This window comes from Pongo pygmaeus, chromosome 6 (genome assembly GCF_028885625.2).
Source record: "Pongo pygmaeus isolate AG05252 chromosome 6, NHGRI_mPonPyg2-v2.0_pri, whole genome shotgun sequence".
Lineage (NCBI taxonomy): Eukaryota > Metazoa > Chordata > Mammalia > Primates > Hominidae > Pongo > Pongo pygmaeus.
In genome coordinates, this window is record NC_072379.2 from 38,124,084 (window position 1) to 38,139,717 (window position 15,634).

The 15,634-nt window shown below is 40.8% G+C and overlaps 1 protein-coding gene across 1 annotated transcript in view; it reads right to left on the minus strand.

The window, feature by feature from the left end:
• The window catches only part of ABCA13 (ATP binding cassette subfamily A member 13), a 492,269-nt gene that overhangs the window by 140,819 nt on the left and 335,816 nt on the right, over nucleotides 1–15,634 (minus strand). The window contains exons 49-52 of the mRNA XM_054496702.2: nucleotides 10,611–10,665; nucleotides 8,946–9,123; nucleotides 5,795–5,910; nucleotides 110–266 (exon numbers count right to left, since the gene is read on the minus strand). Of these exons, the coding sequence (XP_054352677.1) occupies nucleotides 110–266; nucleotides 5,795–5,910; nucleotides 8,946–9,123; nucleotides 10,611–10,665 (506 nt within the window). The remainder of the gene's footprint in view (nucleotides 1–109; nucleotides 267–5,794; nucleotides 5,911–8,945; nucleotides 9,124–10,610; nucleotides 10,666–15,634) is intronic.

Consider the following 15,634-nt stretch of genomic DNA (forward strand, 5'->3'; position numbering starts at 1 on the left):
TGCATTTCCATTGAATTCCAGTCAGAAAAGCAACAAAAGAGGCATGAGTTAACACCGTCTTTGCACTAGAGGTGCAGAAGTGTAGAGGTGATGCTACAAAGCTACTGACCTTAGCTTTGGAGATGATGGCTAGCAACCGGGGCATGATGGTTATGAGCATGGTACAAAGGCCAAAGATGAAGTTTAGTGAGACATAGGAAATGAAAGCCACGTCGGAACTGGGAAAGATTCTGGACATCAGGTACATCCACGGAAGAGTTGCATATCTGAAAAGTAAAGTGAAAAGTAATATTTGTTTTACTGTAACATTTACAGTAGTTTTATCTATGGCAGATACATTCTAAGACCTTGGGGTGAATCCCTGAAAATGCAGATATTACTGAATCCTATATACACTATGTTTATCCCCATACATACAACCTATGATAAGGTTTGATTTATAAATTAGGCACAGTGAGAGATTAAGAACAACGAGTAGTATAAAATAGAACAATTACAGCAATATGCCAGCGTGCCTACTCTAGCACTTTGGGGCCATCTAGTAAAACAAAGGTCCCTTGAACACAAGCACTGCCATGCTGCAACAGTCAATTTGGTAACTCACTGACTCCCAGGTCCAAAGTGAGGATATGCAGGACAAAGGGGAAATTCACATCTCTGATGGGATAGAGCAAGACAGTACAAGATTTCATCCTGCTACTCAGAACATTGTGCCCTTTAAAACTGATGAATTGTTTATTTCTGGAATTTTCCATTTAATATCTTGAGACCACAGTTGACTGTGGGTAACCGAATTCTCTGAAAGCAAAAATGCAGATAAGGGGACAGCCGTAAGACTGAATTATAGATGCAATTTTATTGGCCCAGCAATTTTTCCTCACTTGGTGAACAGAAATGAACTTTACATAATACATTCCACGGTATTTTTCAAAGACAACACACTCTTCCTGGGGCTTCAGAGGACTCTGCAATGCAATAAAGAACACTGGATGGGGTCACAACACACACACAGGTTGTACGTGGGCCTGAACTTGTTGGCTCTGTGGCCTGGAGAAAGACGGCTGACTTCTCCAACCTCTCTTCTCCAAAAGGAGCTTCTTTGCTCTGCTTCTCATCAGGAAGGCAGGAACAATACTTACTCATTATATTGAGAATCAAAAGATATCAAGAATATAAAAAGCTGCAGAGCTACGTAAAAAAAATAAGGCCTAAAAATAAAAACTGAAAGCCTCCTTCCAGCATCCACTGCACAGGGGGTACCATCTGTAACTCCTTAGTGTGCCCTAATCTTCCTTTAGTCCCCAGAAACCCAGGAGACAGCACTGTAACTGTCATCTTACAGGCAGAACAATGGGGATTTGCAGAGTTCAGACACTTGATCGAGCTTTGCAGGTGATAAGTAGATGAATATGGGATTCATTTCCATGTGGCCCCAAAGCTGGGTAGTAAGAAGTATTGCTAAACATGGAACCCTAGAAGCAGTCCCCACATGTGTCAGATGACATCAGGATTTAAGATACCACCCAAATGTCCCTAAAAGGAAAACATCTCATTTTCTTCATTCTGTCTCCTCAATTCTAGAGCCAGGTTTCACTCATGGCAACTTCCCTCATCTCCTTCCTGAAATAATACCACTGCAACCAATAAAGGAAGTACACTTTGAATGATGGTTCCTAATATCAGCAGAGAAGTCACTGATTTTGAATCACGACTTTCCCAAAAGATTCTCATATATCTGGAGCTCCAACAAGTTCTCTGCTCACTCAAGGTAAATGTATCACTGTTTTCTTATGGTGAATAATTGGCTTAACCTGAAACACCTCAGTGCCTGCAAAATGTCTGAGGTTTTCCTAATATGTTAACAAGTTCTGAAAAGTATGAGACTTCAAAATGATATAAGAGATGCCAGGCCCTCAAGTTAACACTTAGTCTAGTGTGCACCCCCTTTCATATGACATCCATGATATTGGAATGCTTTCCTGGGTTAAAAGATACATTCTCATAGTTCATAAGATATATATAATATGATATATAAAATCATATAGTGTTTTAGACACTCTACTCAATAGCAATCTGCCTCAAAATGTGGGCATGAAGATAATTATTTCAAAGCACACAATGGAGGCAAGAGCTGTTCTAAAACAGTTGCTACATAAGACAATCAACTAATTAAATCAAAATAATTGCCAGAGAGATAAGTCATGACTTCTTAGGGCTGTACATTATCAACATCTCTGTCTGAAATAAACTACCACACAGAGAATTCAAACCCCAACACATATTCACCCACACCACACACCTACCCTCTTTCCTTTACTGTCCCTTCTGAGACAAAAATCAAGTGCTACACTCCGTCACGCAACTGTTTTGAGAATCAAATGATATCACAGAACTGCAAGTATTTTTGCAACAGAAATATAAGCAGTAGTAGAAGTTTGTAAGCCAAATTTTGGGGCAGCTGTAATTGCTATAAAATTCATTCTAAGAGTGAATGAAAACTCTCTCCAACTTATAACTACTGATTCAAACTCTATATTCTGGAATAACACGTGACACATTGCTTTTCTTTTCCATGTGACAGTCCTTTAAATAGCTGAGGATAGCCATGTTATTCTGCTTAAACCTCCACTACAAAAGACTGGGTCTTTCTCTGCTCCTTTAACAACATGATATTCAACCAGCTCTCTCTGTTAAATTTTGCATTGTAGGACTTAGGGGAGTTTAGGTAAGGCCACCTCACAGAGAACATGATGTGGTTGGCCTGGCACAACACACAGCAAGATTATCATCTGCTTTGATCCGCATCTCCACATCCAACAATACAATCTAAGGGTGCAGCAGCCTCCCTGTCTTGCTGTGGAGCCTGCATACCTGATCTGCACTTGAGTGACTAATTACCACCTCAACATTAGGCTCTACTTCTTTTGAGATGGTTCAGGATCTGTATCTAGTTACTTATTACATAAGGTTTCCATGCTGGGTTATGTCATTTAAATATTTGACAAGTGGATCAAAGCATTATTTAAGAAAAACAAAGAATCAGAGACATAGCCCTAAATGAAGCCACACGAGAGTTCCTATTGCTAGATGAATGAAGAGTATTCCAGTGTGGTTTTCAACGGGCTATGATTCCATCACTTTTTTTTACTACATTTTCATTAGTTATCTTTCAAATACTTGGCTCAAATTAACGTATTAGCAGCTCCGGCCTCCTATTTTATAAGAAAAAAATAAAATTGGCTTTTTTTTATGAAAATTACAATGAATTTCAACAATCTCCAGGCTTTTGTTAAAATATAATATCATTTTAATGATTTTAAAATTTGCTAGAGACTGGCCCACTGTTCACAACATCATGGAATTTTGGGGGAAGAAAATTCCCCTTTTGAAAATCGGCCACTTCCCCATGCTTTGTAGATTTCCCAAGACACCAAGCAGGATTCTGCAATCTCATCTTTTAGTGCTAAATATACATCAAATATATTCTTAAGGTTTCCATTTTTATGTAAGTTAGGCTCTGTTTTCTTTCATTCATTTTAGGTGTTACTTCCCTCTTTTGGATGCTAATTCTCCCTGACTCTCCCTTTTATAGTTTAAATAACAAATTGTCCTTGATAGAAAGAAGAAAAACAATAAGACTGTGATTGGGCATGTTTATCTTGTTATCTCTTAAAAGAATCAATTCGTGTATACTATCCCTTATTGCTTCAGATTCCTGCCTTTAAGCAGCCATTTAATGCCTGGATGGGCTCTTAGGTTTCAGCTTGGGATTCAGCTTTCCTGAGTTTGCCCTTGGGCTCCCTGTACCCACAGGTGCTTAGAGGGACAGCAGGCGTGAGCCAATTCTGCTATCCTTACCCAGAGATTGCCAGGCACACAGCAGACAGCGGTTCCCCAGACCGGTTCTCTCACTGCCCCTCCTGTTACAGTGGGTGGGGAGGGTGTCACCAGTTCCACTGGCTGTGCTCCAATGAAGAAAGAGCTACCTTCTAAATCTGCATCCCCATGGATGTCACCCAGTGACCCTGATCAACTTCCCTTGGGGGCTCTTCTGCCCTGGGGTTAGCCATGATCACAAACATGGTCTGAGTTATCTTTGACATCTTTCCAGTCCCTGCAACCTAAGAGTTCTTAACCAGAAGTGTGTAACCCCTATTGCCTATGATTGTGCTTCAACAGACCTGTGAATCTCCAGAAATTCTTTGAAAAATGTGGTAGTTATGTATGTGAAGAGAATTCGTAGTTTAATTCAAATTCTTAAAGGGTTTCACAATCAAAACAACATTAATAAAAATTTCTAAAAGCATGTTTTCAAGGCTTTCTAACCATTTCATCTAAGTTTTAACTCAGTTTTTAAGATATACTCTCCTAAAATTCAAAAATAATTTTATAGCAAAGTCTATTTTACTTGAAATAGAGGGAGACATGACAACAGTATCCATTCAATTGGATCAATAAACTGAAATCAAACTGTGTTCTTAGAGCTGGGTACACACACATATAGATCTTTATACACAAGTCCATAAATTTCTAGCTAAATATAATAAATATGTGTCTACTATAAGCATGTTTTATAGCTTAGGATATTACATCTTCTAAAGAGTAAAATAATTCTAAAGAGTAACAATAATGGCTAAAATTAATTTAATGGGAACTTTGTACCAGTCATTGTCCATGATATTCATATAAACTATTTAATTTAATCTTTATAGCAAAAGACATGAAGTTTTACAAAGAAAAAACTGAGGATTAGACAGAATAATTAGTATTACCAATGCCACAGCATTGGGGTTAGTGAGTAGTAATATCAATGTTCCCCCAAAAGTTGTCTGTCTTGTTTCTCTCTCTCTCTCTTAATCTCTCTCTCCCTCTCTCTCTTAGTCTCTCTTTCCCTCTCTCTGTTAATCTCTCTCTCCCTGTCTATCTTTCTCTCTCTTATCTACATACTTCCATCCATCCACCCACCCACCTATACAATCATCTAGTAATGATATGTATTTGTTTAAGTAAAACTCTGTCTCTAATTAGATGTTTTGAATTATTCTAGGGCACTTATATAAATACAAACTGTAAAAATCATTTTACTTGTAATCCTCTTAAATAAGAGCAAGCTGTTTCATCTTTTAAAATAGCCTTGAATTATAATAAATTAGTATGATAATGATTTTCCCTACTAAGCATCTCTTATGTAGTTAGCCTGTATATAAGCATACGTGCATGACAAATAAGAAGACATATATATCCTGATACCAGATAGATATAATTTTGAGGCCACTAGCAATGATCCTGACTAGCATGCATAAATCACAAATTCATAAAATGACTTTTCTCTATTTGCTATTTTTCATCTGAAAAAAAGTGATAGAAATTAAACAAAACATTTTCAAACTACTAATATCACAGGAGAGGAGAAAAAATGCCAGACAGCTTGCTGAGAGAACCTCCACAAATGCAATCTCCGAGCTAACTGGATTATGTATTTGAGCCCCTGATTAATGTCAAAGTGAGAATAATAGAGAATCCATTTCCAGCTGCACAAGTTTGTCAAACAGCTCAAGGGCCTGTCTGAGACAGGGCAGTGCTGTCTTCATCACGACCTGGTCAGCCCTTCCCTCCTCCACGGGGCATTCATCATCCTGCTCAGGCTTGTTTGCTCCGTGTCCCTTGCAGAAGCAACATAATTGCTTCAAAAGAGAGGAAATCATGAAGTCGACAGCGGGTTCAAAGCCATCCTGAGGGTTTTCTCTTTCAGAAAACAAACCGTAATTCTGCAGCAGCGTTTCTCATCACATACCCGAAAAGTGACAGCAGGAGGGCCGTGGCTGCCAAGTTCTCGCGGAAAGTAAAAGCTGTTAACTGGAAGGCGACAATAACAGCAACACACAGGCAGACGGAAACCAAGTAAAAGAGCTGAGAAGATAAAAAGAAATAAGGGAGAGCTGTTATATCAGATGGTCATATTTATTATCATCTACTTATCCTGAAGTTTCCTTTCAACTTCACAAATATATTTCCTATTTTGCACATTAGGAGTTCTGTAGCCGTGGAATTAGTCCTGGAAATTCGCTTGTTTCAATCTGAGTTGTATGCCCCCAAAATTTATACATTGAACCCCCAGTATTTCAAGATGTGACTGTATTTGGAGACAGGGCTTTGAACAAGTGATTAAGGTAAAATGAAGTCAATTGGGTGAGCCCTCATCCAACACGACTGGTGTCTCTAGAGGAGATCAGGATGCAGTCACTCTCAGAGGGCTGACATGTGAGGACACAGGGAAAGGATGGCTGTCCACAAGCCAAGGAGAGAAGCCTCAGAAGGAACCAACCCTGCCAACACCTTGATCTCAGACTTCCAGCCTCCAGGACAATGAGAGAATCAAGTTTCCGGGGTGAAGCCACCCAGCCTATGGTATTTTGTTATGGTGGCCTGAGGTGACTACTACTGTCATGTATATCCACCTCCTTTGAGGAGGGTCAAGGAATCCAATCAGCTTTCATGAAACACAGCCTCCTCCCACACACGTAGAACCAAGGACACGCTCCTTGCACTACCTCCCTATCCAGCCTCACCTTAAGGTGCTCCCTGCAGGCCAACAACAGCCATGGCTTTCCTTCAGGCTCTCACTCACCTGGCTCCTTCTTCTCTTAGAGCCTCAAGCTGCAGAGCTCTTCCTGCATGTCATCCATGGGGAGGGCCCCTTCTTACCTCACAGATGTCAGCTAAAGTTTCACTGTCTTCTTTGACCTTCATATTTGAAGTTATCCTCCATCCCATCATTCTCTTTCATTCTTTCAATAGACCCAGTCATGGGCCAACTGTATCTTGCACATTTATTTATTTGTTTGTTTACTTGCTTGTTTTCTGCTTCCTCTCATAAGAATCTCTTTGAGGGGAGCAATCTTCTCTGCTTTATGCATGGCTTTATGCCCAACACCATTTGGGGGGCTATGATAGAATAACATAGACCAAGTATCTTATAAACCACATAACTTCATTGCTCACAGTTCTGGAGGCTGGAAAGACCAGAATCAAGGTGCTGGCAGATTCAGTGTCTGGCAAGGGCCAGCTTCCTGGTTCAGCCTGTGACTTCTCACTGTGTCCTCACATAGAGCTCTCTGAGGCCTCTTTCACAAGGCCATTTATCCCATTCAGGAGGGCTCCACTCTCAGAACCTAATTATCTCTCCAAGATCCCACCTCCAAATACCATCACACTGGGGATTAGGTGTCAACATGAATTTTGGGGGGACATAATCATTTAGTCTACAGCAACCTTGGACCCACCTTGACCCACAACAGATCCTCAAAATATTTATTAAATCAGTGATTGAATAGAATAAGCAGAGTATGATTGGATGAAGATGGAAAACCATCCAACCAAGAAGCAAAAAACCCTCCCTGTCCTTAATCACCAAGGTCAAACATCACAGAGTAAAGAAGGGTCAGACTGAGCAGGAGGCATAAAGAGATAATAAACTAAGGGTGCTGAAAAGAAGGAAGATCCTGAGGTTTTGGAGACTTTGAAAGCCCCATGGTGTCCTAGAAGCATGGCCCCCTGTGTGTTGTGATTCTCTCTTGCCACACACTTCTTCCCTTTTCTCTGGGAAAGCTGTGGCCCTTAGACACTGTTAAATGACAGATGGAAGAGAGACAAGTAGCCAGCAACAGTGTGTAGCACTGGGAACAAAACTGGACCAGGAGACAGAGGCTGGCACTGTGAAGCCATCTCTGTACCAACTAGATGTAAAATCTTGGACAAGTCATTTCCACTTGCCTGCCTTCAAGTGTCCCTCAGTAAAGATAAAGGTTTAAAGACCCAGATTGTCAATCTTGGTTAAGATTCATAAATCACCTTGAGTACCTAGTAAAACACAGACCTCCAAGTCCCCCCAGTCCTATTGAATAGAATCTTGAAGGATAGGCCCTTGGGAATCCTTATTGTTACCAAATGTCCCAGGTGATACCTATCACCAGGCAGGTTCAAAGAAACCTCTGATTAAATTAAATGAACTCTTGAAATGTTAGGTAACTTAGGTGTGACCCTGATAAATTGTACTTTCAAAACCAAACAAAAATCCAAGTTACATGATCAAAAGAAAATAAATTAGCTAAATTCTAAGCCAGCTCAAAGAAATAAACCTTACAGGAAAGCAACATGTTAATATGCGGAAATTTGTGCATGGCGTAGCATAGCTGGGACAGCACCTAGTGCATGGAAGGTGCTCAGTAAATGGTTGCCCTCTGGCCTTCCACTGACTTACGTATGATTTTCTGTATCACAAGATGAATCATATGTATGAGGGCAAGGATATCACTTTTCTACAAAATAAAGACAGCTCCACCAGAGAACAATGACAGTAGATATTGACCACTAAGAACAACTTATCATATAAGATGCTTTTTATTACTTAAGATAAATGTCCTGAAGAATAGGGAACACCTAGACAAAGCATCTGTTATTGTCCCTCAGGATGGGAGACACTGATCTGGAGGGTTTCCATTGGGGAACTGAGTGCATTCCAAAAATGCTAATAATACCCACCATACGTATTAGGCAATGAGGCACAGTTCTCACAGGAGGGGGTGTTAAGCATGCAGATGAAAGATCATTTCTAATGATTTTTATCACCTCATCTGCTACCCCATTGTAAAGAGCATAGTAAAGGTGATAATTTTCTCATCTCCTCAATAAGAAACTTTGCATCTTTGTGAAGTTCTATAATTTCCCAGTTCTCCAGCCTGAAGCTTATCAGTCTTCCCCTTATGAACCAATTCTATGGTGATCAGTAAAGGTGACTTAATCTGAAATGCTCTTATCAATAAGATGACCCCTTTTTGTGGACACTCCAAGGCAGCCAGGGCCCCACGCCCCACTCCATCCCTCCATACACACACTATTTAGATCACTATTGTGGAGACACACAGAATCTCATTCCCAAATCCTACCATGTCATATAGGAAGTTTGTGAACCAGTACATCCTGTAGCCAAGGCCACTTATGTGCTGCAACCTTTTGGCTCCAATCACTCTGTCCCTCACCACGGAGCTGCCAATGGATGCAGACAGGATGGAGAATCCCAGCACGATGCAGAGGGCCACTCCACACTGACGGATGCTCTCCAGGCTGCGGATGGAACACAGCAGCTCTCAGGCACCAGACAAAGAACACAAGCCTTCTTTGCTAATAACAATCAGCAATGATGACAGCAGTGAAAACTGCTAATTAAAAATTCATAATCAGCCAGGCATGTTGGCTAAGGGCATGGATCCCCTCATTAAATCCCCTCAGCCACCTTTTGAGACATGGATGACTAAGCTCAGTTTACAGAAGACATAACTGAGGAGCACAGTTTGAGGGCATTTTGGAGTCTTCTTGTGTCAAAATCTGCTCTTCACCATTGAGCCTGACTCCCAATTTAGATGAAAGATATCCCCTGAGCAGCATCCGGGTAAGCGGTGACCTTTGCCCACACAAGGACTGCTTTGCAATACAGTAGTAGCACCTGCCAGAGAGGAGCCTTCACTACGGCTCCACACTGCACTGGCCCATCTCTGAATTTAGTCACATGAAATCCCAAGGAGATTTTGCAATAGATTGAGGTGCTTTGTAATATTATCCACTGTACGTTTTATTAGTAATTGTTTTACCTGGAGCACTACTACTTTTACTCAAGTCAATTGCTGCCTCCTCTCAACTCCTTCTTTAGGAACAGTCAGACCACAGATGGTCTTTCAGGAGGCCGACATGATGGAACTCCTCAGCACAAGTCATCTTCTGTGCCATGCCTTCTGCTCCATTGTATCACATTCTACAACAGATGTCAGCTAGCCTACTCTTGGAATTCTGGAAGGTGTCAGACACTGTTAAAGCTAGAATCCTGAAAATCATTATGTGAACGTGAGGACAAGCTGCAACCCAACCGGTGCTTCCTGCCGGTTCCTGCCAGATTAACAACTTGAGCAGAGAATGCACATTAAGCAGATTTGCATTCTGCAACTTAATTTGGTAGGTCATAAAAAGTTTTTAAAAAATACCTACTTTTATTATCGACTCTTAATTAAAAGTTTGTCAACTATATAATAGAGAAGGGAGATGGGGGAGAAAAAGAGAACACAGGTGGAAGCATGCTACCCTTTACAAAGACAGTGAGAACTGACACAGAATTCTGTATCTGAAGAGCTCTGGCCTTATCCCCACCCATGTCTCCATCTGGATCATGAGGAAAATCTTGCATGAGAAATATTCAAGGAGGCGTTACTACGTTTATGTACATGAATGCAATGTTTATGATTTTAACCCCAAAAGCTCTTCAGAAGATGTACAGTCACATAAGCTTCTGGTAAATCATTCCCTTAGAAGAATTTCTGCTTAGAAGTACAGTTGCATGACAAACTCATCTGTTTTAAGCTCAGTCAATGTACTGCCTCTCTTAATAGTTGTTTTTCTCACACTTTGCAAAGAAATGCCCAAGTCCTGTGGGCATTTCTTGCTAACTCTATAAGCCATCTCTTGGGGCAAACACAAAAGAGAGACCACAGTCATCCCTAAGTAACACAAAGATTTTCTTCCATAGTCAGGGTCACACACCCCTCAGCATTCCATCAACTCACATCTTGTCCTCATTCAGCAAGGCCCCTCCATATGGGTGGCTGTAGAGTGTTATTCCTGTGAAAGACAAATTGAAAAGTGAGCCATCAGCCTGCTCCTGCATGGTGAATCACAGCTCATCTACAGGCTACGCAGATTCCCTGTGCCATCACAATGTATTCTGCTTGCTTTGCCCAGGCCCTGGCCAATTAGCAGAAAAGAATGGCAAATTCCATTGTGAAATTCAGCAAATATGTCCTGGGATTTCTGTCATTGCTGTTGTTGTCAAACACAACCAGCATGAATTGTTCATGCTTTACATGACAGGCCCTATGTTCATAGGTTCTCGTATTTTATTGCGTAATCCTCATAAGTATCCCACAGCCTATGTTTGCAGAGAGGAAACATACTCAGGCTAAGTAACAATATGCAAAGAAGACTATTTGATATGAATCAGATCAATATTCACCTCTAGATCAAGCCAGGTCTAGATAGATAGATAACTGGACTGTTTCACTGAACCAATTTTGGTTTTGGGGTTGTTCGTTTTGTTTTGCTTTGTTTGCTTTCTTGGGCTTGTGCATGTGTGTGATGCCAGCAGTCAAAATGAAGAAAATGCCATCAGCTTATCAATTAAAAGGATTTTATTATAAGAGCTGTTTATAATATCACAGAGTGGGACAGCGCTTCCCCAGAAATTCTAGTCAATATTCTGTTAAGAAGATCTCCATATATAAAATTGGTTCGTGTTTTATCTTGGACATTGTGGACTGTGAGAGTAATCAGGTTTCCTTTGCCTAATTGGTTGTGTCAGTGATTGGAGTCAAATGTGTGGCTTGTATGCGGAGGCCATTACCAAAGGCACAAATCCTTGCTCCATTTCATGTTGCCAGTCCTAGATTTTGCTTATTTTTCTTTTGGCTCGCCTTTAATTTACCCTATCATCTGTATTTTAATTTATACTACCACCTGTATTTTAATTCATCTTATCGGTATTATCTTATCGGCATTGCCTTATGAGAGCACATTAAATCCTTTCTGAAACATCATGGGGTATAAGTAAGCCTACAAAAAAGGTACAGAGTTGGAACAGGCTACAGTGCTCCAAACTTCCAACAGCTTTGCGACCAGGCATCTGGACCTCTGTCCCTTTGCCACCTGCTCTTCTCCCCGTCTATGCCAGCCTTTTTTTTCCTTCCACTGGGGACTCAGCCACGTACTAAGGCAAGTTCCGGCTCATAAAAGCAACAACAGTAGGAGCTGTTGGTTCAGCGAATCCACTGTACAGTTTTCCAGAATAAATTTTTTTGATTATAAATTAATACTGTCCAGATATTCTGGTCCAGGCTCGCAGTGTGTGTGCCTGACACCTGCTGCATCGCTTCCTGGATCCTGGACTTACCACATTCATCATGAACTGAACTGTGTGGTCTTGATCCCTCACCTGTCTGGACCAATAACACCCACCAGTCTTTCTCCTATGTGTCTTTCTTTCACCAAGCTTGACTTCCAGCCTACACCTCATGGGGCCTGCCAGTCCTGTCCTTCCTAGCTAAAGTGTTGACTCACAGGCAGCTTCTCACCTGATGTGCAGCCCAATGTCAACCAACCTTATCAGGAGGTCGGAAAAAGCCAAGCAACATTAGACAGTGTTTATAAAGTGTCAGATCCTGCCAAAGTATGGCCCATGGACCACTGGTGCTGTGGAGTAAATTTGCAATGTTGTGTGCTCTTCTAGACTCTACATAAGAATGAGAACACCCCAGATTAAGAGGATCCAGAGAAATGTGGTTAGCTGAGTACATGTCTTTGAATTATATTATTTGAGGAACACAGGAGAATACTGAAATTGTTTAACCTAAATATGCACACACACACCCTGGGGCAAATATCCCCATCATCTTCCCAGTCACCCAGGCTCAAAAAACACTAACTCCTCCCCATCTCCCTGCTCTTCTTCACCCAACACATCCAAGAAGTTGCTGAGTCCTGTTACTTTCACGTGAACTCCATCCTCGCAGTGCCAGGCCTCACTCACAAACATGTGCATCCCTGCTCAACTCACCTCTCCGCACACTCATGAATCCCTCACCCAGAAAGCCTAGAGAACTTCCAGAAAGAAATAGAAAAATATAGAATCCATATTCTTTACCTAGACACAGATCTCCTTTAAAATCAAATCCAATCTTTGTATTCTCCCACTGCTCCCATTTGAAAAGCTGGATTGCTATCATTTCCCCAAACTCTATGGCTGCAGGCATATGTCGTCATTTCCTTATGCTTCCTGTCCAACCCTGCTGACACCCCACTCCTGCCTCACGTCTGTCCGATGCTGAATTAAATTTCCTTTGTTTTCAATTATTATTGCTTTCATTTTGTTTGTTTTGTTTACAGCTTTATTCAGGTATAACTGACAAATAATAATTGCAAACATTTAAGGTGTACAATGTAATGTTTTGATATATGTATACATTACAAAATGATTATCACAATTTTTATCCTGCTGGTGAGAATGTAAATTAGTACAGCCATTATGGAAAACAGTATAGGGGTGCCTCAGAAAATTAAAAATAGATCTACCATATGCTCCAGCAAACCCATTTCTGGATGTATGTCAAAAAATAAAGTAAAATAAAATATTATCTTGAAGAGATATCTGCAGGCCCATATTCATTGCAGCATTATTCACAATAGCCAAGATATGAAAATAACCTGTGTCTGTTGATAAATGAATGGATACAGAAAATATAAGATAGATATTCATGCACATAATGGAACATTACTCAGCTTCAAAAGAGAAGGAAATCCTGTCTTTGAGACAACATGAATGAACATGGAAGACATTATGTTAAGAGAAATAAGTCAGGCAAAGAAAGACAAACACTGCAAAATCTCATTTATGCATGGAACTTTTAAAAGTCAAATTCACAGAAAGAGAGAGTAGAAGGCTGTCACCACAAGCCAGAGGAAAGAGGCAATGGGGAGATGTTAGTCAAAGGATACAAACTTCCAGATATAAGATAAATAAAGGCTGGGCATGGTAGCTCACACCTGTAATCTCAGCCCTTTGGGAGGCCAAGGAAGGAAGATTGCTCAAGCCCAAAAGTTTGAGGCCAGCCCGGACAACATGGAGAGACCCCATTTCTACCAAACAAATTGTTTTAATTATCAGGGCATGGTGGCATGCAACTGTAGTGCCAGCTACTTGAAAGGCTGAGGTGGGAGGACTGCTTGAGCCCAGGAGTTTGAGGCTGCAGTGAACCATGATTGCGCCACTGCATTCCAGCCTGGGCAACAGAGTGAGACCTCATCTCTCTCAATAAATAAATACATACATAAGTAAATATGTAAATAAGTTCTGGAGACCTAATGTATAGCATGGCAACTATAGTTAATAATGTTTTGCATACTAAACATTTGCTGAGAAATTAGATCTTAGTTATCCTCACAAAAAAAGGATTAATTAAATTTTCAGGAGTATGAAGATGGGCAAAAAGGAGGAGACGAAAATCTCAAACTCTAAGTCCTTTCAAACTTGTGAGCAGAGAGAAAGCGTTGGTAGCCAGAAATACACAAAAATTAGCCTGTAGCCATGTGCTATATGCTGTTTAGGACATTAGACTATTTGTATAAATTCTGATAGAGCAACTATGTCACATCAGAATTACTATGCCTGTTTACAGAAGCAGTATCTGAAGCACAGATATTTAGGAAATCTTCCTATAGACTGACAGCTATGACACAGCTGACATTCAGACCTTTGTCTACAGACACCACAACCATTTCCCTGCCAGCATATCATACACCTTTCTTCAGCACACGTGTCTGGTTTTCCAAAGACTATAGCCATACAGTGGGAAGGATACAGGGCTGGAGGTTGAATGCCTCTGTTCTATTCATTCTGCAGTGAAAAGCTGCCAAAAGAACACTGCTGTTTCTGTGGGGAGCTCAATAATAAAGCATTAAACTACCAAGGTTGGATCTTTATTTGATCAAGTCGCATAAATACCTTTTCTTACCTTAAACCGTGACAGTCACTGCTGAAAGATTAAAAACAGTGCTCTCATATTTGCTTTCTGTATCCTAGTTTCTCTGTTATGAATTTATTGCCCTTCATTTTAGCACATTTCCCGGATTTGTGTCATTCTTTTAGGGTTTTCATCTAGGAGGCGAGAGTACATCTGGTCTCCCATCTCGCTGGTGAAATGATTGACTGCTCCTGTAGTTAGTAATTCCCCAATGTGCCAGACCCTCTCCTGGAAGCTTTCATAATACATTTTCTCATTCAGTAATCTGATGGTGAAATTGTGTTAAGGAAGCTAGTATACTATGCACAGTTCTTTGTAAGTCAGCTTTCAGCATTTTAGAATTGTAGATTCTTATAGGAAAATGAAATCCCTTGAAGTGGTCTAGCTTGGACAGGCCCTCGTGTTCCAGAAGCAGAAACAGAATCAGAGGAACGTTGTGACTTTTCCTGGAGTTTGGAACCTGCTCCTGACACAGGCAGAACCCACAAGTCTGGAGTCACAGGTATGTGTCTCTCTCATCAAATCACCTACTAACATACAGAGCACTGAAAATCCTGCCTCTACAATGAGCCGCAATGGATCCCAACGACAGCATAACATAGAAATGAAAACCTCAACCATGACAGCAGAAGAGAGCAGCTGATAAATTTCACATAATGAACTTCAGGAGAGAGCCCACTGATGGCAGCCATCCTGCCTTCTCTTCCGATTTTTTGCACATAGCTGTAATCTTCCATGAGCTCTGTCTCCATTTAGGTCTTAGAAGTAAAAAACCACTGGTGCAAATACCTGAACCCCCCCCCCAAACTACAGTGGCTGCCTCTCTCTTCCTAGGTCCCTTACTCATAAATAATTCAGAGAGGCCACAGATTTTCATTTGGCACAGGCTTTAGAGTCCTATAATTTACATGATTGTCATAGAGTAAATATTTAAAGACACTCTATTAAAGAACACACTGATCTACAGTTCCTCTCACAGGGCCCTCTAGGGAATCCTCATGGGCTTGGAATGGGGCCTT